At 40.3% G+C, this 27,919-nt stretch overlaps 1 protein-coding gene and 1 long non-coding RNA gene across 4 annotated transcripts; one reads left to right on the forward strand and one right to left on the reverse strand.

Moving 5' to 3' along the window:
- Nucleotides 1-2,758: 2,758 nt before the first annotated feature.
- On the forward strand, nt 2,759-27,882 carry SLC26A4 (solute carrier family 26 member 4). Of its 3 annotated transcripts, XM_030014550.1 has the most exons (21): nt 2,759-2,942; nt 3,342-3,481; nt 5,669-5,779; nt 6,141-6,275; nt 7,351-7,541; nt 8,026-8,190; nt 10,767-10,919; nt 11,031-11,113; nt 12,063-12,210; nt 14,653-14,766; nt 15,556-15,633; nt 15,837-15,932; nt 17,396-17,502; nt 18,860-18,929; nt 19,258-19,350; nt 19,459-19,554; nt 21,379-21,609; nt 23,091-23,145; nt 23,477-23,622; nt 24,808-24,891; nt 26,535-27,882. In XM_030014550.1, the coding sequence occupies exons 1-21, from the start codon at nt 2,788-2,790 to the stop codon at nt 26,556-26,558; spliced, it is 2,475 nt and encodes an 824-aa protein (XP_029870410.1). In that variant the 5' UTR covers nt 2,759-2,787; the 3' UTR covers nt 26,559-27,882. The 3 variants fall into 3 exon arrangements, 2 of the variants coding, with proteins under 2 accessions (XP_029870410.1, XP_029870411.1); XR_003923414.1 differs by lacking the exons at nt 24,808-24,891; nt 26,535-27,882 and adding an exon at nt 21,946-21,968 and having other exon boundaries at nt 23,477-23,526; XM_030014551.1 differs by lacking the exon at nt 6,141-6,275.
- On the reverse strand, nt 6,581-20,524 carry LOC121233320. Its single transcript, XR_005932440.1, has 3 exons — nt 20,445-20,524; nt 17,189-17,193; nt 6,581-6,595 (listed from the first exon to the last, which is right to left on the reverse strand). It is a non-coding gene; the product is annotated as an uncharacterized LOC121233320 (long non-coding RNA).
- Nucleotides 27,883-27,919: the final 37 nt, after the last annotated feature.

The following is a 27,919-nucleotide window of genomic DNA, read 5'->3' on the forward strand; positions in this document are numbered from 1 at the left end:
GGCAGGGACTTGGAAGCAGGCTGTGTATCCATCCTAGGTTGTTTATCTCATACCAAGTACAAAATACATGTGAACTAATTAGGAAATAGTAGCAAACAATAAGGTGAACAAAAGGATTTAGAAGACTGATGTAGATTTCAAGCTAACACCAAAAAAAAAAAAAAAAAAAAAAAGGAAAAAAAGCTCAAGTTGAAAAAGGAAAGGAAGACCCTGCCTCCTAGCTTGAAGGGCCAGTGTTCCAGGGGAAGGGGATGCTAACATGGGGCAGCATCCTGAGTGGGGTCAGCAACATCACAGTTTAGAAACTCATTGCTTCCGATTTCACGCAGATCTATCTCTGTGTATGGGATCCATTCTGAGCTAGGGTTTGCATTCTTTATCCTCTTCCTCAAATAATTTTCTTTTCAAATTCTGGTAAGTGCATTGTGTTACACAGATGGAGCTTTTTTCTTTAAACCTCTTGTCCTCAAACATGCACACTTCTGTCCTGCCAATATGCATGGTCCTACAGAGTTCTGATCTGTACATCATCTGCTGATGATCCTACAGCATCTCATCACCTGAGATGCTGAACCTTGGAGTTCCCTTCAGGCAGGCGCGTGCTGCAGGAAACAAATTTGCAAGGAGCGTCAATTCAGATTCTTCTGACTGTACTCTTCCTGTGTTAATTGCCATGTTCAGTATGACTTTTTTCTTCTTGACATCAACAAGTTCTCTTCTAAAATCCTAGTTATATGAATAATAAGATAATCGTAGTTTTGTGGGTATTCTAGGAGAAAATAATGTGTAATACACATCCAGTCCTGAAAACTGAGTTTATGTTGTAAGTATAGGGCCTATGTTGGGTTCCTGCAAATGTTTTTGCCCTTATTCTTTGCTTTAATGATTAACCTAGAAGCCATTATACCTTCTGGAGTAATTTCATTGTCTTTGCATTAATTTTAGAACCTTAGAAGATGTTACCACAACAGCTTTCCAAAGTTAGATTTCAAAACTACTTTTCATGCTACTCCATTTTTATCAGGAGTGGATTCTAACTCAATAGATTACTCAGTTTTGATGCCAGCTCAGTTTTCTGCATGTGCTTTAGTATATGTCTCACTGCATCAAGCTACTCTTCTGTTTTCCAACATTAATTCCATTTTCCCATAGTATTATCTGCTAGCAAAAAAATACAAAAGCTTTCCCACTCTGGAGTGAGTAATGTTTACATAAGACCACTTTCCTTAAAACACAAAGTCATACCACTAGACATTAACACTCAGCTTTTACTCACTCCAGTGCCACGCTTATGAGCTTCTACAAAACTTTGGGACTCGGTTTAGGAAGCTGGCTGTTTCGATGGCTGATACAACATCGCTCAGATCAAAGCACTTCAGCAGTTTACCTAGACATTTCTTACAGTACGGCAGCAGGGGAGGCCTATTGCAGCATTATAAAGCCTGAACGGTGTTACACTACAAAACATACTTTCAGCAAGTAGCTTATTTCCAGTTTAGCAATGTTGGCTGCAACATGCCTGAAGTTAGGACTATACTACAACGCTTTGAAACCAAGGCTGTCGAGAATATGCACACCTGAGTAGTTCATTGAACAAATATTTTGCTTGATGCAGTACCCTCAGCGTGTGCCCTCAGCGCCTCTTTGGTGTTAGTTGAAACATGGGCACTGACTCTAAATTTGAAACGCCTCTCAGGGTGAGGAGGACACACGCTTCGCTTCACTCCTGCAAGATCTTTGCTAGGTTGTCCTCCATACATAACATGCAAGAGCTGCAATGTAGCCAGCAGTACTTAGCACTCAGGGTTGAGTTTTTCAGCCCCAGTCCTACCTCTAATCCTAAATTACAGCAGGGCTGCCAAGGAGCTCACTCTCTCCGACCCTCCCTGGGCAAACTAGAAAGCTGCAGCCCTGGGCCACCATCTGTCATCTCAGGCGTGACGCAAAGAGCCCACGGGCATTTATTAGGCGTCTGTATCTCTGCGTGGAGCCGATCCCCAAAGCTTGGATCACGGGATGCAGCCGGGCTTTGGAAACTCAGAGGAGGTTTCCGTGGGGGCCAAGCAGTGCGTGGAGCGGCTAGTCCTATCTCGTCCCCTCAGGCTCGTCCCAACAGCCAGCGCTTTCGCAGGCCGCCGTTGGGCAGAAGGCTCCTCAGGGCAGCCGGTGAAGGGGAACGAGACCATCCACCTGTCGGCGGGGCTCCTCTGCGTGCAGAGAGCCCCGCTCCACACGCCGGAGAGCAATTCCCTCCGACAACGACCCTCATCCCGCGCTGTCCCCGGGCGGCGTGCCTGCCGCGCGGCCGGCTTTGAAATGCAGCCCCCCGCCCCGAGGGGACGGCAGGTGCCGGGGCGGGGAGGGGGGCGGGTGCCGGGAGGGTGGCTCCGGGGAGCGCCGGCCCGGGGCAGGGCTTGCGAGGGGGCCACCGGGGCCGGAGGGGGGAGGGCGGACGGAGGCGTCGCCCGGGCTAGTCCGGAGCCGGCTCCCTCTGTTTCCTCGTAAATAAAGCGCCCGGCCGCGGCCGGCCGTATAAATGCCGCTGCGGCGGGGCCGGCTCGCCCTGCCCCACGCCGGAGAGCGGGCGCGGGCGCAGGTAGAGCCGGCGGCGGGCGGGACGGCGGCGGCGGCGGCGGGGGCCCCGGCGCTTCAGGACGCGGACAGCTCTGCGCCGCGCGGCCGAGCCGCGCCCCGGGCTGAGGGGCGGCGGGCGGCCGGGGGAGCCGGCGGCGCGGGCGGCGGGCCGCCAGGGGGTGCCGGCGCGGGCCCTCCGCCTCAGGCGGGGCCATGGCAGCGGGCGAGCGGGCTGAGGAGCCGCTGGCGGAGCTCAGCCACTACGTGGTGGCGCGGCCCATCTACAGCGAGGCGGGCTTCCAGGAGGAGAACGAGCGGCGGACGCCGCTGCCGCCCACGCTCCGCGAGCGGGCGCAGGCGGCCTGCAGGTGGGTGGCGGCGCCCGGGGGCGCCCCGTCAGGCGCTGGGAGCGGGGCGCGGCGGGCCCGCGGGGGAGCGGTGAGGAGAGCCGGGGGACGCGCCGTGCCGGCGCCGGCGAACTCCAGCCGCCGAGGGATAAAGGGGCCCGAACAAGGCGGGTCTCTCGACGGATCGCTCTTCGCTTCCCTGCCTGTCAAAGCGCGCGGAGGCAGCCGCCCGCAGGCTGCTTCCCGCAGGAGGCAGCACGGTGGGCACCGGTTCGTGCCCCATCCCTGTCTGGAAGGCGCGGCCGCGACAGCCCCTGCCTCTCGAAACGTGCGTCGCCCCAGCTTTCTGGCGGCTCGGGGTTGCTGGGGGCTTCCCGGTTGCAGCCCCGTGGGGTGCGTTCATCGCTTGGTTTTTTGCAGATGTTCGAGAAAGAGGGCCTTTCAGATTGCCAAGTCCTTCCTGCCCATCCTGGAGTGGCTGCCCAACTACCGGGTGAAAGAGTGGCTGATCAGCGATGTCATCTCGGGGGTCAGCACCGGCCTCGTCGCCACCCTGCAAGGTAACGCCAGGCACGTCGGCCCTCCGTTCTGGAGGGCGGTTTGTAAGGGAGCCGGCTGAACACAGGGATGTTATGCAGATGGAATTACAAATCTGAGACTTGTTATTTAATACTAGATATTAGGTATTATTTTGCGATAAATAATTGATGGTTTCAATTTATTCCTTTTTTCTCTGCTTGGCTAGAAGATTTAACTTCCTTTGATGTGCCATCACGATGTACTTAACTTTTTTCCCAAGACTTTTACTCAAAGAGTATTCGTTTTTATGTTTAAAATTTTAAGTACATTGTGATAAATCAGATAGGTCATGTGGTCTTATTTCTCTTTCTTGGTTATCTGAGCCTGTAGCTCTCCTGCAGCTGCCTACAAGAATCTAGTTATTGCCCCAAAATCATGCAACCTTGATATCTACTCACCTTTAAAATTTGGCCCGTAAGATTGCTCAGATATCTGCAGAAAACAACTCTCAAGGAAGTGGCGGCATATTCACATTAACAGAATTTATAAACTTTATGGATATTTACAGTACGTGGCTTGCAATATCAAATTTTCCTTATTTCTTTATTCCATTTACTAGGAAGGCATTCAGCAGATGAAGAAATAGAAGAGTGGTAGAAATAAGCAGAAATTAATTAAAATAGGCTAGTTAAGGGAGACTTAAAGGGCAGAACCATTCTGCCCGAGGCAGCTGATAAGGTCCACTTTCAAAGACAAGACTAGCTGTAACCCTGACACGATCCAGCACATTCATTTCTTTCATCTCAATAATGTTCTTACACTATTTTCACAATTTTTCAGGACAGGGGGTGGTTAAGCTAGCTGTGTCAAGCCCACATTTTCCTTCAGTGGAAATTAAGTGCTTGCACAAGGGAGCAAAGACTCACGTTGGAAGCAAAGCAAGCAGTTTACACATTCCCAGTTAGCCGCAAGTATTCCCTGCTACTGCCTGTTCCCTTGGAGTGTGCTAGGAAGGCACAGACTGGCAGCAAAAAAAACGTTACAGACTTCTGCCCCAGGCAGAGGGTGACCTGAGAAATAATGAAGTGACTTGTCCACAGCCCCGCAGAGAGTCTGTGTCAGAGCTGGAAGATCTCTGCCGACAGTGGTGCCACAGTTACAGGACTCCCTTGCCTTTTAAAATGAACTGCGCTAGATGGGCCTTTCATATGACTTATTACAGCTATTATGCTCTTACTGTAACCACCTCATGTATTTTTTCACAGTGGGGCTGATTTTCTCACAATTAGATTCCACTTGTAAAACTGATTTCTGAAATATACTGTTTGGTCTCCCACCTAGGTATTAAAAAAAAAAAAACACCAACAAATTAGTGCAAATCTAAATCTAGCTGTAATTTAAAAAAAACTGTAATAATTCTGAAATTCTAAATCATGCGATACAGGGAAAATTGGCCAAAATGTTTGCCAGAAAAGAGGCTTCTGGCATCTTCAACTCCCTGCAGTCCCTAACTCCCAGCAACTGTGTGTGTTGCTTGCAGTCCTCCCACCAGTCACAGTAGTATGACCAGGACTTCAATTGTTTTGAGCTCTGATAGGTTTTTGCGGTATCTTTGAAGGAGAATACTACACCCTGCAGTGGGAGCTAACCGGGATATGATACTGAAGGCAACTGTTTTTTTTCATTGTTTGTTGGATTTGACAGCTTGAACAGGTATATAAAGGAAGACGATGATAAGGATCAAAACTCAAATTTGTGTGATTTACTTTTGGTTTTTAAGTTTTTAAGCTGATACTGAAAAAAAAAGTGGCCTGATTTTCAGAAGGGCTGAACATACTGAAGCATATTTGTAGTGCAATAATTCGGAGTCTGTGCTTGAAATTTCTGTCTGTAACTAGAACACTTCACATATCATTCTTTTCTTTCAAGGGGCAGACCATTCACTCTTGCAACAGTGTTCCCCCACTTCACATCTGAGCCTGTTTTGTGCTGCCTATACAAATATAGGAACATCTTTCAGTACTTACTCATCCAGCTACCAGTGTGGGATATACAATCATTTACAGTCATTGATACTCACATATGTGCCTGCAACTGATTTACAGACAAAACACGTTCTAAATTGTATCTGGACAAAAGGAGTAAATCTTTCTGAAAGTCTATTCTAGACAAGATAGTAGTTTGTTGAGAAATTTTAAATCTGATGTTTTGATGATCTATCATTTCAGGTTTGGCATATGCTTTGCTGGTTGCAGTTCCTGTTGGATATGGTCTCTATTCTGCCTTTTTTCCCATCCTGACATACTTTTTCCTGGGAACTTCAAGGCACATCTCAGTTGGTAACTGCATGTGTTCAAATTACAGTGAATTACCTATTACAAAATGTTAATCCTCACTGTGAACATTCATATTTCATACAAGATAACTACTTTCTGAACCAAATTGGTTGTGCTGAATATTAATATTGGTGGGTCTGGGGCACTGAAGGCTTACTTATTTTCTGTACAAGCAATTGTGCATAATAGCTAACTTCAGTTGTGCCCATGCGTGCTTTTTGCTTGCATTTATGCTGAACTTTAAATCTTGTCTTTGGCTGCACTCTATGCAAGAAATTACAAGATCAAGGCCTCAGTAGGCATTATGAACAGACATTTTGTCTATCACCTAAAGCTCAAGATGGCTAAAACGGAGCTCTTTTAGTCTTCTCTACAAGCCTTCCTTGCTGCATCCTTTTTTTGATCACTGTGGACAATATCATCTTCTTGCCTGTCGCTGAGACCCAGAACCTGTGTGTGCACTCCAGCCTCGCTCTAGGTCCTCACATCAAGGCTATGGGTAAACCTTGTTGATTCTTTCTGAATACTTTCTTTAAAATATGGGGTTTATTTCCTGTCAGTTCTCATATTTAAAATTCATGTTACAGCTTGATCACTGAAGTTTCTTTTTCTCCATTCAAACCAAATACGGTCTTTCCTTGTTCATATCTACTGAGAATAGATTGTTTTCCCCTCCCAAAGCTTTGGCATGATATTGCGCTTTTTCATCAGCTTTCTTCTCTGCTGCATCAAATACTTCTGTATGTTCTCCCCACTTTGTTAGCCTCTTCTTCTCCTACCTATCAGCTCACATTGCTATCCAGGTCTGAGCTGTCACCTCTGCTTATGTTGCCATTCCTACTTTCTACATTATCAAATGCTCCTTTTTATGCTTTCTCCAATACTCTTACTCATGAGGTATCCTCTAAGGTATCTGTAAAATTAACTTATCCTTCAAGATATTTCATGACATTTTCCTTTTCTGCAACAAATTTTAGTAAATAACTGCAACAAATGCGATTACTTTTAGATTGTGTGTTGCTGACACAATGATCACTTACTTTCTCTGTATCTTGCCCAAAGTATAGTTTCAGTCATCTTTAGCCAATGTAATACCATACTACTGCCCAAAGATATGGTCCTACCCCTTGGTGCATGTTCCTGCCACCACCGTGGTGTTGGGATTCCTAACCATGCAGCTATGTGGCAGTCTGGATCAGCTGCAAACTAACCATGACCGAAAAAAAAAAAAAAAAGTTGCTTTCAGCTGGATCAGTGCTCTGTTTTATCTGGTTGTGGTGCTGATACAATGAAGATGGTTGGAACATGTTGCCCCTTTTGGCCTTGGTACAGCTCTGAATTGGCTTAAGCAAAGCATGAAACTGCACCTGTGTGTAGAACGTAAGTTATTTAAGGAAGGAATTCTATCTTTGTGTCATGTTTGCAGTGCCTGTGGCTCCTGGCCCCCTAATAATACTAGTGTACCTCAGTTAAAATATTAAATTGATTTTCTGATTTAGAGTTTGCTTGTCTAGTCTGATAAATGCTTCTTTTTGATATATATTAAACTTTAGTGTTTCTGTTTGTCGTTACAGGTCCATTCCCTGTAGTCAGTTTGATGGTGGGATCTGTTGTATTGAGCATGGCCCCTGATGATAATTTTCTCATAGATGGCAGTAATGCTACAGGGACTAATGGTACTGGGACACTGATAGACACTGAATCCAGAGATGCACAGAGAGTGCTGATTGCTAGTACCCTCACATTTCTGGTTGGAATTTTACAGGTAAAATAGTTGGCTTGAAGACACAAGGTTGATGTTGCTTTAATTTTAATGGGAAAACATACGGCATGGAAATACCTCCTAGGGCAGTAAGACATTTTCCTGTAGTAAAACACAAAAATGAAGGAAAGTCATCTCAAACTCTGAAGAGCTTTTGGGGGATTATTCCTCTTATCCTGGGCAGAGTCTGTGGCAGCGTGACTGGGAGCACAGACAACAGAAGACTAGCCCTGTGATTGCAGACCAAGAGACCTGCATGAAACTAAGTGCTAATGGTGCATATCCTGGAGCATCCTTTCACACGTTTTTTCAGGTCTCCTTTATTTCCTTGGATGGCATGATATTAAGCTACACTAGGCTGCAATGGGGGAAGATGGTCCTAAGACTCTGTATAAACAAAGAGAAAAGAAAAAAGCATAAGAAATCACCAAATAAAAGTGTACCTTTCTGTTGTTTAGCAAGCTATTATTCTTCATGATTTTTCCAGGTAATATTTGGAGTCCTTCAGATTGGTTTCATTGTGAGGTACCTTGCAGATCCACTAGTTGGGGGATTCACAACTGCAGCTGCTTTTCAAGTGCTTGTGTCACAATTGAAAATAGTCCTAAATGTTTCAACTAAAAACTATAATGGTGTCCTTTCCATAATATATGTAAGTATGGCCTTCTAATCTGTTTTGGGTTTATGCCAGAATTTTTATATAATTGTTTATCTTCTGCTTCCATTTCATACAGGAGTGGTTCATATATGTATGTTGCTAAGTATAGGGCATTAATTTAGTTCCCACTCAAATGAAGATCTGCATCTGTTAATTTATAGCTGTGGGGCTCTTAAGTAGCTGCTTTCAGGGTTCCCCAGACAGAAAGTCTAATTGCCATCTTGAAGTCTTTCAGCAGAGCAGTTTTTCACATAAAGTTTAAATGTAATTATCCAGCAAAACAGTTCTTCTCTAGGTTGTTACTTTCTGTCCCATCCCTTGCTTTCTGGCTTATTGTGAAGGATGTTTCATCATTTCTTAACACTGTCACATCCCTCTTTACTCTTAAACCAGCAGGTCATTCTGGTAAAGGGCATCATTCTCCATTCATTCCACACTGTAGCCATACATGTGAATACCCAAAGAAGGGTGTAGATTCCCACCCTCCAGCCAGGTACCTACTGCTTAGCTAATGTGAGGCTAAATGTTGCTGTCACAACTCCATTTGTTGGAAAAGGAAAAGGAAAATGATCAAATGGAGAAATGTCTTGGCCAGATTACAGAAATACTGAATTCCTAGAGATCTCATATTACGGAATAGTCTCATTCCCCAGGAAAATTATTGAGAGTTTTGTCACTGACTTCAGCATGAAACTATTCAGGTTTATAGTATTTAAGATCTTCCATAGCACTTCACATTAGAATAACAGATTTCTAAAAGAGGCTGTTTTAGCCAAAAAAATGTATTTACAGATCTTACATGCCAGTTCAGGCAACCAGACTAGCAAAAATACATTAGACATCTAGATTAGCAATAATAGGATGAATATAAGTACAAACAGCAAGGTAAAATTTAGAAAAAAATATCTGATGGACTATTTGGAAAAAAAAAAAAGGTATTATGTTCTGGGACTTTTCAGAACTAATGAAAACTCTTTCCCTCAGAACAAGCAAAATTAGATGAGAAAAAGTACTATCTAATAGACCTTAGAGCATACCTGGCAGGGTGATGGACTCATTAATCCAGCAGGTTTTCTATCTCAATTTTTTATGTTTATTGAAGGGTAGTACATTTAGTAGAAAGTATTTTTGAAAATTAATTACATGGTTCTTCCAGCTCCTGCAAGTCTGAGTGGAATGCTTTTTAAGTTAAAGCTCAAAGCTTCTGTGTTCTTACAGGTATGCCAAATCAATGTGTTTGCAGATGTGTGTAGAGCAAAGAAATTGTGATTTCTGGTCTGCTCAACCAGTGACTTGCTGTGTCAGCTTCAGCAAATTTTGGACTTGCTTCAGAAGTGGTGTTTAACAAACTGCAACACTAAGCATCCAACATTAGCAGAATCCACAACCTGAAGTTAGGAAGTTACTGTTCCCCTGTGAAGTGGGGCGGTACGAGAGATGGTCAGTAAGAATGGGGTCGGTAGTAAGCAGTACAACAGGCAAGAAATGGCTTAAGTCACCTGAAGAAAGGCATCTGATTCAGTGTTTCAGGAAGTCTTCTTCTTTAGCTTAGAAAACATAGCTGATTAAGCACTCAGATGTTTTATGTCAAAACCAGAGTCTTTTCAGAATGGTAGTAGTGGTACTGCTGCTGCAACCCTCCCCTTGCCTTTAAACTGACAGCTTAGTATTTGGGAAGCTCACCAGGATGCAAGAAGTCTGTTTCTAACCTCTTTTCTACCAGATCATTCTGTTAAAGCTGCTTCACTATGCATGGAATAATTAAATTTTCTTGGAGACAGCGGGCAAGTGAGTGTTGCCCTGATGCTCAGGAGGATGGAGGAGTATTTGTAGCTTTTCTGTAATCAGCCCTTCGTGTTTTCTCTGTACACTTGTTTGCAATAAACAATAAGGCCAAGCAAGGGCATAGCAAGGGTAGAGAAGGGAGCTGCCTATTGCAGCCCTGTTGTGAGAGTCCTCCAGCCTGGGACTGAACTGTGCTGCGAGGGTTAATGTACCATACATAAGGTGAGGTTTAGTGAATGCTTTTCTCAAGTGTAGGATTCTCCACAGCCTGGCAGGACGCACATGTTCATATGCATTCTATGGATGTCCACAGTGGAAATAGGAAACACGTAATCCACAGACCATATGTACTAGGCACGTAGTGAACCAGAGTTTTGCCCATGGGTCTGCTAGCTGTCTTTTGAATAGAAAAATGAGGATCTCCCTTACTATTCAAAGTGAAGAAGTTATAGATCTTCCCTTCCTTGCTCCAAGAACAGGTGGAGGTAGAACACAGGTAGGGGTTTAGCACTTCTTACTTAGTGTTAATTTCCTAAAATTTGGGAAGCAGAAGCCCACTGAGTGTCAATTCTTGGAGTTATGCTTTTTCAGTTAAATTCACCATTAAATCCATTCACTGATTCTGTAGCACGCTGACAGTACGGTATCCTCGGGCTCCTCCAGGCCTCAACAAACAAGTAACTCTGCCTCCTCCAAAACCCTGTGCATCTGGATCTTCTCATGAGTATTTTCACATCCTTCAAGTGGACATGGGCATGTTTTATGTTGTCATTTTTATTTTTCAGACTCTTATTGAAACATTTGAAAAAATTGGTACCACCAACATTGCAGATCTTATTGCTGGACTCCTCACCATTTTTGTCTGCATGGTAGTTAAAGAAATAAACGATCGGTTCAAACACAAGATACCTATACCTATACCAATAGAAGTTATTGTGGTAAGCAAAGGAGCATAATAAAAATGGATAACAGATAAAATAGATAGTACTAGCTACAGGAAGACAAGAACTCTTTTTAAGTATTAAAACTGCTGTTTTATTTTATTACAGACAATAGTAGCCACTGGCATTTCATATGCTGCTGACTTGGAAAAAAAATACAATGCAGGCATTGTTAAGAGCATTCCAAGAGGGTGAGTGCTTTTGTTTTCTGGGAAATAGGTATTATTTTAATTGGCTAAAAATGACAGTGGTAAGAGAAAAGACATAAAAGAGATATTGAGAGCTGTAACCTGAATTTAGAACTCAGAACTGGAGACTTCCTGAAGTTTACTTCTGGCTCTGTCAATTATGCCACCTAAATATGATGCCTAGCTTTCCTTCATCTGTAAAATGGGCTTAGGAACATCTACCTGATTCATGAAGTTCATCTGAGAATTAATTGCTTCATGCTCTTGAAGTGAATATACGACTATGGAAAATGTAAAAAAAAAAAAATTAAAGGATTTTTAATAATGAAATTCTGCATAGATTTAATTTCTGTAGACCTGAATTATCCCACTGTGGTTCATATTCATGCCACAACTGTTATCCCAATCAATCTTGTCACTTCCATAGTCATAGAAGCAAGGATGTTGAGGATTACACTGGTAGAGACTTTCACTTGAAAGATTCAGAGCGCTTCACAGTAGTAACCTTCACATTCCATTTGGTATTCAGGGCTTGATTAATTAAAATTTGTGGAAACACAGTAGGGGATAAAATGTTTTTGAGATCTTCTGAAGAAGTATGTTAACAATAGTATGAAGTGTCATTAACATATTTATGTAATTCATCATACTATTCAATACATCCTTTATTCAATGCTTCAAAAAATGTACTTTTTCACTTTGCTATCATAAGGCCAAATCTCAGTCATGCTGAGAACAATGGGAGCTTTGTTGCTGACTAATAGCATCAGGATTTGGGCTAGATAAGCATGTTCTGTATGTCAATGGCCTGTTTCCACCTTTTTATTAACTTGAAACATTACACTTCATATTATAAGCAACCTGTATGCCTCCACCTCAAACTCCTTGACAGTTCTAGTAAGAACAGAATTTGATCAAAGTTGATAACACTAATATATTTTCTAAATGCTAGATTTTTGCCTCCTGAACCTCCAGATGTCAGCCTGTTTTCCCAGATGATAGCAGCCTCCTTTTCCATTGCTATTGTTGCTTATGCTATTGCCGTATCTGTGGGGAAAGTATATGCAACCAAGTATGACTATGCTATTGATGGAAACCAGGTATGTATAACCAAAATAGTTTATAAACATAGTGAATTTAAGTTCTGTTTCATGTTGACTTATGTAGCCAAATGAAAGAAATGTCATTCAGACACATTTTTCAGACTAAAGTTGAAGTCTGACAGGAGAAATTCTTTCAACTTTGAAAATAAATAGCTGAAGTGGCCATATATTACCTGACAATTTTACTACATAGAGATGAGCCAGATATGCTCTATCTTCAGTGTGGGCTTTTCATACTAATTAATTCCTTCTGTATTGCTTTAGTGACTGCAGTAGCTCTGGAAAGATAATTAAAGCTAAGCACTGTATAGGGGAATTTTCTGGTGATGTCAAGTTGACATGGCCAGCTTTAGCAACCTGCTTTCCATTTCTATTTGTAAGGCATATTTTGAGGTGAGTTGCTGGGGGGGCGTGGGACATGGAGGGAGGCAATGTCAAGCTAAGAAGCTGTTCTGGACAGCTTTATTTAGGCTTAGTCTACATGCAGGATTTGTATCAGTTGAATTTTTCAGTTAAGGCATGATTTTATTCCTACAGAATAAATTGTTGTACTTCTCAGCACGACAGCAGTTACATCAATATAAGTATACTTGGAACTGTATAGCTAAGTCCTGCAGCTTCACAAAAGTAAATGCCCACCAGCATATGAATATACTTGAATAACTGTCTGCACCAAATGGCTGAATTGTTTTAACCATTGGTTTCTAAAGGCACATAGCTAGAATGTTACATGAGCTATGTATGCATTGACAAGCTCTTAAAGAATTCCCGCAGTTGTTCAGTGTCTTCACCAGGGGTTATGTGGCTTGCCCATGGGCGTGGGAGAAGAATGTCAGAAAGCTTCCTTGTCCTGCATCTATGCTAATTTTGAATTTTATCCTTTGAACATATGAGAAAATGCACTCACTACAATAAATAGATAAGCTATTTTAAGGCATTTTAGTACTAATGGATTACATAAAGTTTGATTTTGGAAACACTGTTTTGCAGTATGTAACAAAATTACACTTCTGAACATGCCAGTCACTTTACAATACACAGAGTTCATATCTGGTAACACTTTGATTTAAAGTTGCCTAAAATGTATTGACTTTCAGTTTAATAAATCTCAATGAATAATAGGTATTCCTGGAAGTGCTGTTTATGCTGTTCTTTTGTTGAATATGCTATTCTGCCAGCACTGATGTGCTTCAAAGATACTAATTAAATATTGTAGTAATAGAATTACTGTCTGTAAAAGCAAAGTGCCTTCCTTTCAATACTATGCTATGAATTTTACACATACCAAAGGTTAAATGCAGCCCTGAATGGTGGACACATTTTTTACTTGAACTGGAGAAGTTAAAATAACATCATAAGAGCAGGTAGTAAAATAATTTTGAAGGATGGGTCCATACTATTATCTGCCAGTGTTTATTTTGTCTTCATAGATTCATAGATTATTAAGACCTAAGAACAGTAGGAAGCATACTTCCAACATTTTCTTGTGGAGTACAGCTGTTACACAAGAATAGGCATGAATCATCTAGGTCTGTTGTGTTAAAGAACCTGACTTTAAAATCCTGTTCTTGTAGCTGGAGCTTAAAGAAAAGCTTACAGGAAATTTCATTTTGGAGAAAAGAAGGGAGACAGTCAAAATCAAATCTCAAATTATATTTTTAAAAATTTGCAGTGAGTGAAAAGTTCTTGTGTCTGTGTCAGCTTGGTGAAAACAATGTTTCTGTCAATTATATGGGGTTGCAGGCAGCTCCCAAATGCTTCATTTCCCAGCAGAGGAATGGCCCAGATCCCAGGACATAAAGCTCCAGGGTCCTTGTCACTTGAGCAGAACAACCAGCATCAGTAGGTGCCAGCATCTGTGACCCTGGGGCAAATCTATGAGAACGCTGCCTGGGACTCAGCATGAGTTCATTGGGATGTTCAGAGTGAGAAACTTCTGGCTCAACAAACTAGAAGTTTTCAGTGAAACTGTTTTATTGCAAAGTTCCTGATTAGTTCTACTAATAATACAATGCTTTGCATTAATTAAGGCTTGTCTAAATGGAGACTGTTGTACTGATTAAAATTATTTGTTTAGCTGATGATACTTGGGGATTAAATTTATACTAGTCCCATTTCTTGATGCAGTTATACCAGTATAATTGTTAGAAATGTTAGGTTTGATAACATTGATGGAAATAAGCTTTAAATGTCTTTATACTAAGATGTGTATGTACAATTAGGGAGAGTATGCCAACTTCATTGTATTGGTTTCCAAACACAGGTAGTTACACTGGCACAAGAGGAATTTGTGTAAACATTTAACAGCTATTATTAATCCATCTTCTCAATATTATTGTGCTACCTACTTTATAAACTACTGTAGAAGCTATTGTCATTCTCCATTGCAAAATTGTCTTCAGGCATCTGTATTTACAACATCATCTAATTGTCTTTCAGGAATTTATTGCCTTTGGGTTCAGCAACATTTTTTCAGGTGCCTTTTCTTGTTTTGTTGCAACTACTGCTCTTTCACGGACTGCAGTCCAAGAAAGTACTGGTGGAAAGACTCAGGTAATGACCTCTTCTTACTAGTACTGTGCACGGGTAAATTTAATCTTGTATAGAGCACAGCTTTCACAATGGGATGAAAATAGCCCTAAAATGATTGTGTTGCTGGCACGTGGAAAGCCACAGGTATCTTAGCTAGCAGCTTGTGCTTTGGTAGTGAATCATTTTCGTAGCTCTGCCGGAAGAGGGCAATCAAGTTTTACATAGCATGAGTTACGTTAGGGGCCAGAAATCCTTCAAACCTAATTCCCCAGAATTTCATTCTCAGTTAAGGGACTGAGTTTGTCACAGTAGGAATTCAGGATGAGGGAGGAAATCCTCTTGCAGCTATCTATTTGATATTTAAGCTCCCATGTGCTGGCCTGAGCAGCCCTGCTATTTGCCATTCATCTGACCATGTGCCATATTTCTCATGTTGAGTAAGCTACTCTGTTTTACGGTATTACAGCTTTGCATTTTTTAGCAGTGGATAACTACAGGTTATCCAGCAGCCCCTTTTCTGACTGACACACAGACTCTGCTCCTTTCATCTCTCTATGGAACGTAACCCCTCCAGGAGCTACTACCTTGCGTGCAGTTGTTTACACTACCTGCTTAATTGAATTCCCTCTGTGTTAGCTGAAGCGTATAATGATTGCCCATGTATGCCTAAACACAATGGCATTTTGGCAGGTCTTCTTGTTCCTAAAGAAATGTAATGTGCAACTACTTGCACATTTTTCTTTGTCATCTTAGAAACATAAGATAGAGTCTTAATAAGTTCATTTCCTATAAACACTCTGTTCTTCGCAGGTTGCTGGTATAATCTCAGCTGGGATTGTTTTGATTTCCATTGTTGCCCTGGGGAAATTGCTAGAGCCCTTACAAAAGGTACCGTACTTGTCCTCTGCAGCACAGCCACCAGCACCAATCAGATCCAAATGCTCAACTTTGATGGGCCGAATTAATAGCTCTGTTTAAACTATGGTGACTGATACCAGATGAGGCTCTGGTTTATAGTGTATAATGTTGAGTGCTATCTTAATATGCATCTTGGCTTCTGAATAACACTTTTCCATCATTTTTCTTCACAGTCTGTGTTGGCAGCTGTAGTCATAGCTAACTTGAAAGGGATGTTCATGCAAGTGTTTGATGTTCCCCGTCTGTGGAGACAGAATAAAGTGGATGCTGTAAGTAACTGAATTTTTTCTTTTCTCCTGAATGTTTTTGTCTGGTTTTCTTTTTGCCTTTTAATGCCATCCAGGTTTCTCTTAATTATCATATAAACAGAATTTTGTAGGGTTAACATCAGAAAACTTTAATGTGCGTCCTCAAGATGCACGTGCCATGAGGCCAGTTAAAAATTCCCTGTTTTAGAGTTTTACATGGTATTCTGCTTATCTTCTTTATTCCCTATAACCCACAGTAAGGGTGCCAATCAGGGTATTCCTGTGCAGTGATGACTCCTTCATAGCAATTACCATAGTTTACAGCAATCTTGTGTTGAGACGGCTTGAAAATCAGAATAAAGATGGCCTGTTGCCACCTTTACCATTCTGCTTTTATCTTTTGTATAGTTTAAATGGGTCAGAAAAGCTGACCTTTTCTTAATTCATGTACATATATTTATGTTGTTACCACATTAGCATCCCATTTGCCTGGATAATCTCAGGTAGTCCTCAGAAAAATATGTTTTCTTGTTGTAGCAAGACTAATCCAAGCTTGAATGTGGATAGATTTAGCATGCTAAGGGATATGTGAGCAGGCTTTTCTTACAAACCACTATAACCATATCTCAGGTACTTGCTCACACCTCCCACTGTTTTTTCTGTGGAATAGATCTTCAGTGTGGCTGTTGGGGCAGGAAAAAATTGTATGGAAAGTATTTTCTCCATGCAGTCCTTACGATGCTTAGATTTCACAGTGTGTGTCATTGGGCAGTACCTGCCTTAGGTAGATCTGAAATTTTTTTAGTCAATTGTTTACTAGTTCTCTTTATAGGTAAAAGATCCCACTGACTTCAGTGAGAAGTGCAGGCACTCAGCTTTTTGAAAGATTGGGTCCACTGGGTGTTCTGCCTGGGCAGTGACGTAGGGAGGAACTGAGGACCCCACTTCAACTGTTCTGCCTGAGTATTCAGTGGAGACTTTAGAGAGTGCCATCAGCCTGCTAATATGAAATATCTCTCTGCAACAGTTCTGATTCTTAGATATCACTGAGGAGCCCCCTTCCCTCTCTATATGTCTGCAGGTGGGGCATCTTACAGTATTTTACATCTCGGGAAAATAAATTCTTTCCAAATTCTAAAGAAAGATTTACAAAGACTGCCACCATCAGAAAGAAGAAAAAGCAATGGTTAACTGCATGTCCTTCAGTTTCACCAAAGTAACTGGATCCTTGAAAAATGTTGTTATGTTAAAAAAAAATTATTTCCTAAAAAGCTAACTATGCCTAATAAGATAGTGATGGATAGAAGCATCTTGGAGGAAGAGGAGGACTTTTGTATGGAAGTCAGCTGATTACTAGTGTGCTATGGTCATCTCCAAAGTTAAATTCTTCTGCTACTCATATTGTCTGGTCTAGTGATTCCTTAGCATGACCAGGAGTTACATGTTATAATTAAGAGACTTTACATTTGTTATTTCCTCTCCAGATGATCTGGGTTTTTACGTGTGTAGCATCCATCATATTGGGACTTGATTTGGGATTACTTGCTGGCCTCTTGTTTGGATTGCTGACAGTTGTGCTGAGAGTTCAGTTGTAAGTAACACAGAATCAGAAATAATTGTTAGTGTTATACCACAAAAAAAGAGGACAATATGCTGAAAAGCAAGATGAATTCTGGCAGAAAATCTGCTTGGGTTTACAAAAATTTTGAAATGGAAAAAATCTATTCTTTAGAACAAAACACTCTTTGTGTGCTATAATTTAATTACACTGATAAAAGAGAAGCTGCATTATTTTGTCAGTATTTATTCTATATCATGTTGGGTAATCTGGTGGTACTTAGCTGTATGTTATTTATGTACCCACATAGCTGAGGTCTGGAAAGGGAGAGGAACATTTCAGATCAAATATAAAAAGATGTATGAATGGCTTCTGTAATTAATTGATCCTTATAGTAACTCTTAACATGTAGTACTACTACAGTATGTTGCACATGCCAATAACCTTTTCACTTATTGCTTATACAAGACTGAATGTATGCCTGTGCAAGGAGAGGAAGAGAAACCATGAGAGTAAGACAAAATTTTGTGCTTGTGGCTGATTTATTGCTGTTCAAGAACATATGGTAGTGGAATGGTGAGAAAAGGTGGCTTTGCAGAATCTTATTTGGCCATCTTGTTACTTTTCATTGATCTTTTCTCTGAAAATACAACATAACTCCTTTCCTTCAGCCTGGAGTACAGAGAGTGTGGTTACTAGCAATACCAAAGGATAGTTGCACTGTCAGCAAATGCATAAAAATAAAGCCTTGCAAAATTTGTTACAGAATAGTAAATTATGAAAAATGGAATTTGTAGAGCCTCAAAAAACATTCCCAAATTCAACTCAGGTATGTGAAATCAAAATACGAAAGGAAGGTGAGGCTTTACAAACTCCAAAACAATTTGTTTCAACTGTTCAAAATATATCTGGAAACTGAAAAATATCTTGGTTTTGTTATTGACTGAAATAAAAATTAAAAGGGTTGGACAAAAAGTTTTACATAATCTGAAAAGAATGTAAATGTATTATTTCAGTTGATTTGAAACAAAAAAAGTGATCTAATTTTTTCAGAGTAAAAAAAATTTTTTTCATTCAAACCAAACTAATCTGCTTTTAAAACATTTTTCTGGTTTGGGAAACAAATGGAACAAGTTATTCATTCAGCTCTACATAAAAATGGTGCAGCAAGTAGGCTGAGACCAAAGTCCCTTGTCTTTAAAAAGGACCATTCACTACAAATCAGAAAAAGACACAAAACATACAACACACTTGCAATGGGGCTATTAGTTTGGCAGAAGGGAGCAGACTACAAGAGTCTATGACAGTTTGTATGCAGCAATCCCTTCAATTCTGTGAATGCCTAAGTATGATGTTTACCTTCACTGAATTTTCTTTTTGCTTCTGTTAGTCCTTCATGGGGTGGCTTTGGAAACGTTCCTGGCACAGACATCTACAAGAAGGTCAAGGACTACAAAAATGTAAGTAATTTCTGAGTTGTTTCCTTTCAGTCTACAAGCCAGTATAAGACAAAGTTGTGCCTTGTATATTGTGGACAATTTGAATTTGGAAGTGGAGTGCTCGAAGATAACAACTTTCAGTATTAAATTCTTCATCTTGATCCAGATGGTTGGTCCATATTGCATGCTGGGGCTGTAAGCTTCTAAAAACTGAATCACCTCAATTATCAGCAAAGTTACGCCATTTTGTGTGAATTAGATACGTAGTTGAACTGTTGAAACAGTTAAACTGCTTCTTATTAGCCAAAATATGGTTGTTGCTGATTAACCTTATATTCTTTGGCAACAGGTTGTAGAACCAGAAGGTGTGAAGATTCTCAAGTTTTCAAGTCCAATTTTTTATGCTAACATCGATGGACTGAAAAGCAGCCTCAAATCCACAGTAAGTGATATGTGATAGTTTTGGATGCTTCTTAACTGTCTTTTGAGTTTTCCTCAGAATTATATCTAGGTAAAGTTATATAATTTAATTTTGATCCTTTTTCTGTAGGTGGGATTTGATGCAGTCAAGGTATATAATAAGAGACTCAAAGCACTGAGGAAGATACAAAAGCTAATCAAGAAGGGGAAGTTAAAAGCTACTAAGGTAAAGCGTTCTATTTCTTTCTATTCTTTCTCAAAGGATTACTGTTAGAACTTACTACTTTAGCTTTAATTATGAGTTCCTCTGTACTCATCTTCAAAATCAAGATGGAAAAGTGTGATTTATTACTATGGTAGGAAGTCTGGGACCTGCAGGAGACTTTGTAGAGCAGTACACCTGTTGCCAAAGACCCCACAGATTCAGACAGCTGTGGCAGATATAGTGTTAACAGGAGTGGAAGCAAGAGATTCCCTGATCTTACCTCTACCCCTCACCACCTCAGATTGTCTCTGTGGAGTAAAAGTGCTGGCTCTTTCATGTGTACATGCTCCTATCATCCAGCTTCCTATGCAGAGGTGAGCTGTGTCAGTTGGCTGGTAGACATAGCCTTCCACATCCTCTTTAAAGAAAGCAACATACGTTCCTCTGACTATGGAATGTACACTTCAATAATTAAATGCTTACAGGACTGGACAGGTATAGGCAACCTATTAAAGCTCTAGAGCTGGAAGGTAGAAATGGGTTTCCTGTTGCCATTGCTCTCGGTGGAGGATGCAGTATTTCCTGTATATGTTATAATTTATGATGCACTTAAATGCTCAGTTATGTGACATTCCAGGTTTTTACCTAGTCATTTTACCATGTTATCATATATAGTAAATCTAATTCAAAGCTGAAAATACCAGTCTTAAATATCTCCTAGAAATAAAGCTATTGAGGGAGGGAGTAGCTCAGAGGTATTTATTTTTCCAGATAGTGGCCTTTTTGCAGGAAGATGCTCTTTTAACAAAGAAAAAAAGAGGAAAGGTAATACACTGCACAGAGGAGGAGGCAATTATGTGCTCTATCTTGTTTTTCTTTAAATTCTGGGATGCAGTATTGTGACCCAACACTAAGGGGACAGACAGGTTCTTTTAGGGATCCTTGGCAGAATGATGATGACACTAAATTGTAGTTACAATTAAAGCTTTATTTTTCTTAACATGATTTTATGATTAGTATAGCACAGAATTTATGATTAGAATGGCATGGGATTTCTACAAACAGAATCAATGTAGTACAATTTATAAGTAGCGTAATACAGAATTTATAATACCACTTAACTTAAAGTTTCTAATCACCTAGACCCTAACTTAACTTATGGTTTTTAATCACCTGGACCCTCTGCAGATTGGGTCAGATCTTAATACACAGTTTGATGTATCAATATAACAATCATAATCTAGACTCAAAAATCATATAAAAGAAGACAACTCACTCACCCAGTCCTCGGAGGAAGCAGATGACAGTGGAGGCGTCCCTGGCCACTGGCGGGTCACAGGTCTCACTGTCCAGCAGCAGTTCTGGTCCAAACTCCCCACTTAGGACTTGTAACTGCTTAATTTTATGGACGGTGCTCTGTGCACTGTTATGCTTCCCTGTTCTGTGGTGGGGTCATCAACAACACCTGGTTGGCTGGATGCCTGGGACCTTAAAGGCTGGCAAGGGAGTAATCAGCCTGGCACACTGGAATCTTGAGGCTGGTAGGGAGGGGATGAAGAAATCTGTTTCATTTATCTACTTAGTTCACAGGACCTTCAAGGCCTGAGAGTGAGGGGAAAGGGAACGAATACATGACCTGCTCGGTCACAGAGAATGGCTGCATGCCGTATAAATTGGCATTAGTTATGCTAACCACATTACCAGGGGTCAGGAGCAGGGGCTACGGTCACAAGTGTCGGTCTTGTTCATTCCTGAAACAGAAGTTATCACAGGGAAGTATTTTCTGTAACTCCAAAACTTTCTCCATGATTAAATGCTATCTTCCATATTTTATCGGCACATTAGAATGGCATCATCAGTGAGCCTGGTATTAATAATGAAGCTTTTGAGACTGATGAGGACCCTGAAGACAACGAAGATCTTCAAGTTCCCACCAAAGAAGTAGAGATCCAGGTGGACTGGAATTCAGAACTCCCAGTCAAAGTAAACATCCCCAAGGTGCCCATCCACAGTCTCATTCTTGATTTTGGAGCAGTAACCTTCTTGGATATTGTAGCTGTGAGATCAATAAAAACGGTAAGAGCATTCTTTTCTGGTGCTCCATGAAAATGAAACTAGTCAGTAGTATGTAAATTGAGAGCTGTTAGCTGAAGTTAATTTCTGAAGTTTTAAAAGTCTGTTCTTGAAAAGTACCTTTAAAACTTACACAGCAAGGGGTAGAATATTGGGGTGTGCATACTTTATGTGGAAAAAAAAAATTAAAAAATGCATTAAAAGAACAATATGAAGGTTGCACAGTCAAGTACTCTAAAATTAGAACTGCAAAATGTGGTCCCCTTGTATGCATATGTTATGAAATATTTTAGTTATATATTTTCTTTCCACATGCCTCCTGCTTTAATCTGGGCACAGGATGATGCTCACTCAACACAGAGGTAGTAAAAATTTCATCTTACCATCACTTCAGTCTTTAGCAACAAAATTTATTTATTCATTCCATATTATTTAAATTATGACAGAAGGAAGAATGATTAATTTCTTTATAGGGTTTTCTGTGGCTAATATCAGAGCGCTTCATCAACATTCATTAATTTATCTTCAAACATCACACTATGTGATAAGAAGATAATATTCCTAGTTTAGGGAGAGAGAAATGAGGTGAAGAGATAAAGGCCAAGTATTTCCATTATTTTTTGTTGCCCTGTTACAAGTGTGTAGGACCAGATTGTGCAGTCTTTAGTCTTTTGTGATACTTTGTATGTTCAGATTGCTGCTTTCACTAACTTCATTTTGCAGTTGGTACTGCTTAGCCTCTCTATAAACCACATCTTAGATTACCCAGACTCTAGTTTATCAATGAACAGAAGGGGATGGAATTAACAATCACCTCTGAAAATACTAAGAGACTTGCCTGCCACCAGGGAGCCAGGGGTAGAATCCAGTCTCCCACCTTTTAACTAACTGAAATACAAGAATGCTGTGTGCCTTGCTTCAGCCTTCTGCCTAGTTTCAATTCAGTTCCGGCTTCTGACACAAAAGAGCTAGGGAGTCCACAGACATGACTCTTCCCATATGCAGCTTTTTCATCCAAGAACAGGTCCTTCTGGTGCACTGCATGAGGGAAAAATCTGTGTAAAAAAATTTGCATGTGCCCGTGAAAGATTGTATCATATCACACGTACATGGGGAGAAATAAAGTTTGCTCAGGCCCATGTGGTTCTCACTTGAAAATACATGATTATTCATATTATGAGATCAGAATGAGAACCTTAATAGGCAGCAATGTATATATGCGTAAAATTGATAGTTCCACTTACATAGTTGAAGATAGGCCACTTCGGCAACCAGGTACTTAACTACTTGCTCTTTACGTATAGCAAAGTATAGCAGTTCCGTATTTATGATGAATAAACAAAATATACAATTTGGAATGAAAACACTCAGAAACAAATTAATTGTGTGTGTGTGCCTATACATTACACATATAGACATATATGTATTTTATCCTTACAGGCTTGCTTTATTTATGTGCTTGTTGCAAACTTTTTTTTTTTTAGATAATTAGAGAGTTTGAGAGAATTGATGTGAGAGTATACTTTGCTTCATATCAAGGTAAACATCCAAATATTTCTACTACCACTCATGCAAAGAATAAAATTAATATGAGAAGGGATGAGAACGGATCTCTAGATGTGTCTGTGGGAGCATTTGTTCTAATAAAAATGTGAATTATCACACTGATAAACATGGTGGGCTGTGGTGGGACACAAGGAATGGTGGGGTTTAAAGGAAATATGGAAAGTAAAAGTCAAGACAAAGCTATGGTTGATTGACTTGATTTGGCTGTACGTTTGATTTCTGATAGTTGTAACCATGTATTTTGACATTTATTTCTTAAATTACTTCAAATTGTATTAACCTGTTACGACTTTCTTTTATTCAGACAACCTTATATCTCAACTGGAACGGAGTGCCTTCTTTGATGATATTGTCAGAAAAGACATATTCTTCTTGACTGTCCATGATGCTGTGCTCTACATAAGGAATCAAATGACATACAGTGACAACCAGGATCCCATCTTTGAGAAGGTAAGGATATCCAGTAGTACGTTTCCCTTCCTTCTATCATCTAGCGTTCATTCTTGCAATTTCTATTACAGCATGACACATTTGAAAACTAGACATAGAGCTGTAGTACAAATAAAGTGAGAGTCTAGTAAATTGGACAGCTTCTGTAGTACATAAATATCTTGCTAGATCAAAGGAAGGGTCTGTCGACCCCAGAATCTTGTTAGTGAAAAGAACACGAGAAACAGGATATATGGAGAACACTTCATCCTAAGACACATTTTCTAGTTTCTGACCACTGGCAGCTTAAGAACTTCCTTAGCTGGAGGTTGCATTTGGACCATTATATTTAATTGTCGCAGAAGGAGTTCCCTTCGATGCATCTGTCATACTCCTTTTGGAACCCCTTTACACGTTTTAGCTTGACACTATCCTGTGACCATGGGTTCTGTAATTTTAAATGTGTTATATGACAAATATTTAATCCTGTTGGATTTCTGGATTTTTAGCTGCAATGAATAATCATTCCTTGCTCCCTTTCCCAACACTGTTAATAATTTCATATACCTCTGATCAAAGCTGAAGAGTCCCATTCTACTTGATGTGAGTGTGCGTGGAAGCTGTTCCATGGTAGCGTTCATTCCTACTGCCCTTCTCTGTGCATTTCCTAGTTGTATTCTGCATTTTTTGAGATAACCAGAATACTCTGTAGTGTTTAAAGATGTGGACCCACATTACAAAAATGGCCTTATAATGTTCTCCTGTCTTTTCACCACAATTCCTTCCCTAGCAATTGCTATTATAGTATTATAAATAAATAGTAATTAATATTGCTGTTAAATAACTAGGATGGAGCCCTTATTTTTTTTGATAATTTTTGCTTACTACCCAGGATCTAGAAGTTTTGTCCTGTCTTATAGTAGAGATTAACATTTTGACAAAGCTGTACAGCAGTTTAGAAATCGAATCTGCTTTTATTATTTTTACAAAGCCATAACTAGTCATACAAAGAGAGGCAGGACCAAAAGCTTTCCAACATGTAAGTTTCTCTCAGCTGAACTAAAGCAACAGCTTTGTCAAGGAACAGTGAACAACAGATTCCTGTGAGTTGTGGAAGTTATATTAAGGTAATTCAGAGTAATAAATCAACTTCAATGATACAGACAATGTGTAACTCATCACGTTTCTTAATTTCTTTCTACCAAGATTTCACTCATGCAGGAGTCTAAAGAACCCATAGAATTCACAGAAACAAGCCGTCCTGATGATGAACTTGATGTTCAGGAAGAGGTACGCACTTTAGAACTGATTGCGTCTATTACTTATGGAACACTGCTGGCTTTATTCCTTTGCCTGTAGCATTGAGTCATGCTGTGAGAGTATGGTGGCTGATCTGAGCCCTCAACAGTTTCCTTCTCCATAAATAAATACCCTCCTTGGGCACCTGGATGTCAGTGCTTAGTGGAGGAAGGCAAGGTCTTTTTGAGATGTAGTAGATTGTATGTGCACAAGCGTCTCCCGATCTCTGTCACTTTAGGACTACTTTTGCCTTACACAGGCAAAAGTCAGGTGCCTAAAAGAAGACGTGGTAGGGCTTGAAGCACCCAAGTCCAAAATTACCGTCAACTTTCACCCTTCATTCCTCCTTTTAACACAGCAGGCATCTTTTTTCACAATGTAAACATTTTACAGGAAGCTGCAGCAAAGCAGTGTACTGAACATAACTTAACACGCAACAACACAAGTCCATTAAAGCAATACCATGATATTTTCTATTTGCAAAATACTGCCAGAAAAGAAAGTAGCACTTACTGCTGAAAAAACAGTGCGGCACGCAGGTAACTTATTCAGAAAATAGAAGATTGGGCTAAATGCCCTTTTATTGCCCAAGATGAATTAAACTAGTGATGCATCAATACCTTGGAAGTATTGTAACACTCCATGTAGGTAAAGGCATGATTATTATGTGTCCCTCCTACTGTGGTACTAGTCAGAACTCTGTTCTTAATTCCCTGTCTAAAATGGGGCAGTGCCCTGTGCTTGGTCTCTCTGCTTCAGCCGCAGGAATGCTGTGACCCTCCTCTCTGTCATGGTCTAGCAAAAATCCTGCAGCAAGGTTGCTGCACATGTGGGATGTAGAGGTCCCTGGAGGGAAGTCGGCAAGGGGAGGTTGTGGCTGGGTAGAGGTTCTCAGCATCACTCTGCATTGTAGTTTCTACCATAGCATGAAGTCCCGTAGGAAAAGGTAAGGTCAGCTTGGAAGGCAGATTGGTGAGAGGAGAAGCTGAGACCCTAAGCAAAAGCCTCTCAAACTTCATCAGGGCTTGGTAAGTAGATTGTGATACTTGGTACTCCTGATTCACCCCCTCCTTTTTTTAGTTGGTATGAATATTGCAAGAGACCCAAACATTACTCTTTATCACTGATATGGGGAGAAGCACTTTCCAATCCTCTGTAAGTCACAGCACAGAAGGAAATGAAGGATTAAAAAAACTAGAAAGACACCATGACTGTAACAGAAGCATTTGGGAATGGCAGGCCAAAAAGACTTGAATTCTGATTTCTATTCACAGGATTGCTTAAATATTTGTATTATTGTCATTAAATAAGAAAAGAAGCCAGACACAGAACTACCAATCCAAGGTCAAAGAGTGTTCTGAGAGGTTTCTGTCCTCCACCTTTATTGGCACATTTTGAAGGTGAGAGCTAGTAACCTTCAGACCTGCAGCTTCCCAACTGAATTGTCCGATGCAGACACAAGTCAGAGGGACGGTACCTCAGAACAGTTACTTTCTCTGTACTTTCACTGACGCCAGGTTGAACTTGGTAGTTTTTAGTTAACACATACACAAACATTTTATTTTTCCAAGCGGTGTGTACTCAGAACTAACCATGGCCTGTTTCTCTCCACCTCTTGAAAACCATTTCACTAGGCTATGCGCAGACTTGCTTCATGAAGATGGACTGCTGGTACTGTCTTACCTGTGAACTCACAGCAATATTTATGCACCAGTACTATATAAGCATTTTCTGCAATGAAACTAATCTTTGCACTTGAAGAAAACCCTGATTGTTTGTCTGAATGATACAGATCTCTAGAAACCTCCAAATTTTAGCTAACGTTATCCTGGAAATATTCTGGACCTTGATTCAGCAAGCACTTTCCGGTATGATACATTGATTAAAAAAATCAGAAGACTGTTACAAAAGATGTGCTCAGTTTTGGGACTAGTCAGGCATAAGGTGCATTACACTGTTTTATCAGTGCGTACAGGATGAGAAGCTGCTTTGTGGTCTGCCCAGAAAAGTCAAAGAGACCAAAATGTTTGGATGGCAAGCTGTTAATTCTGTATTTGTACAATGCCTAGCAAGAGCGCAGGAGTTCTAGCCAGCCAAGGCTTTGCAATTCTAGACCATTAGTGTGAGCATACGTGCTGACACATCTTGAAAAATGTATCGTGATCATTTTTTCCAAGCAATTCCTTAAATTGCTCCAGGTTGTTAGATAACTGAAATGGGTGACAGGTGAAACAGTCACATGAAAAACAAACGGCACTGAACTACTATAAAACTTTAAGTAGGACAAGTTTCAATAGAAAAGACCTTTGGGTATGGGTTCATTAGTTCTGTATTAAACCCATTGTGGCAAATCATACACTACTATTAATGATCATCCCTAAAATGAAGTATACACAGAAGATTATTTTGGCTAGGTTACATATCTTTCATCAAGAGGCAGAACATGACATAAATTAGATTCATGAAAACCTTAGTCCCTAAGTACTTAATGGAATCTGTAGAACAGGCTGCTACTGAGTGCAAGTAAGAATGTGACCTAGTATAGAGGTTTGGGTTTTTTTAAATGGAAGATAGGAGTTTATTTAGCTTAATGGTTATATTTTTATATAGCATAACTCTTCTTTTAATATTCTACATCAAACTTCTACTGTTCTTTTACATTTGACAGTCCATAACATACAAGTGCAATAATTTACAAAAGATAAAGGATTTGACCTGCAAAACTTTAATCTTTACTTTAGGACTATACAAAATAGATACACAGGAAATCAATGTTCTTACTTTTCATGAAGAAGAAATGTGTTTTGATGGAAAACAGACTGCTACCTTAAATTTTTTAACACTACATTAACTTTTTAAATGGAAAAAACCCCTGCATGGTGAGGGAACAGTTAATAACAAAAGTGTAAGAAATGTCCAAGCATAAAGTCCCTTTAAGTTTCACAATGTGGGCTAATTAGCTTCAGTATGTTCATGTATTTAAGTCTCTGTCGTGGTTTAACCCCAGCCAGCAACTAAG

Source organism: Aquila chrysaetos, chromosome 5, assembly GCF_900496995.4.
Source record: "Aquila chrysaetos chrysaetos chromosome 5, bAquChr1.4, whole genome shotgun sequence".
NCBI lineage: Eukaryota > Metazoa > Chordata > Aves > Accipitriformes > Accipitridae > Aquila > Aquila chrysaetos.

Excerpts from the sequence above, each read along its gene's own strand:
- SLC26A4 (XM_030014550.1), top strand. The coding sequence starts at position 2,788 with ATGGCAGCGGGCGAGCGGGCTGAGGAGCCGCTGGCGGAGCTCAGCCAC. Across the intron at positions 14,767-15,555 it reads GTACTGGTGGAAAGACTCAG|GTTGCTGGTATAATCTCAGC; the intron begins GTAATGACCTCT and ends TGTTCTTCGCAG. Across the intron at positions 19,351-19,458 it reads AAAGCAGCCTCAAATCCACA|GTGGGATTTGATGCAGTCAA; the intron begins GTAAGTGATATG and ends CTTTTTCTGTAG.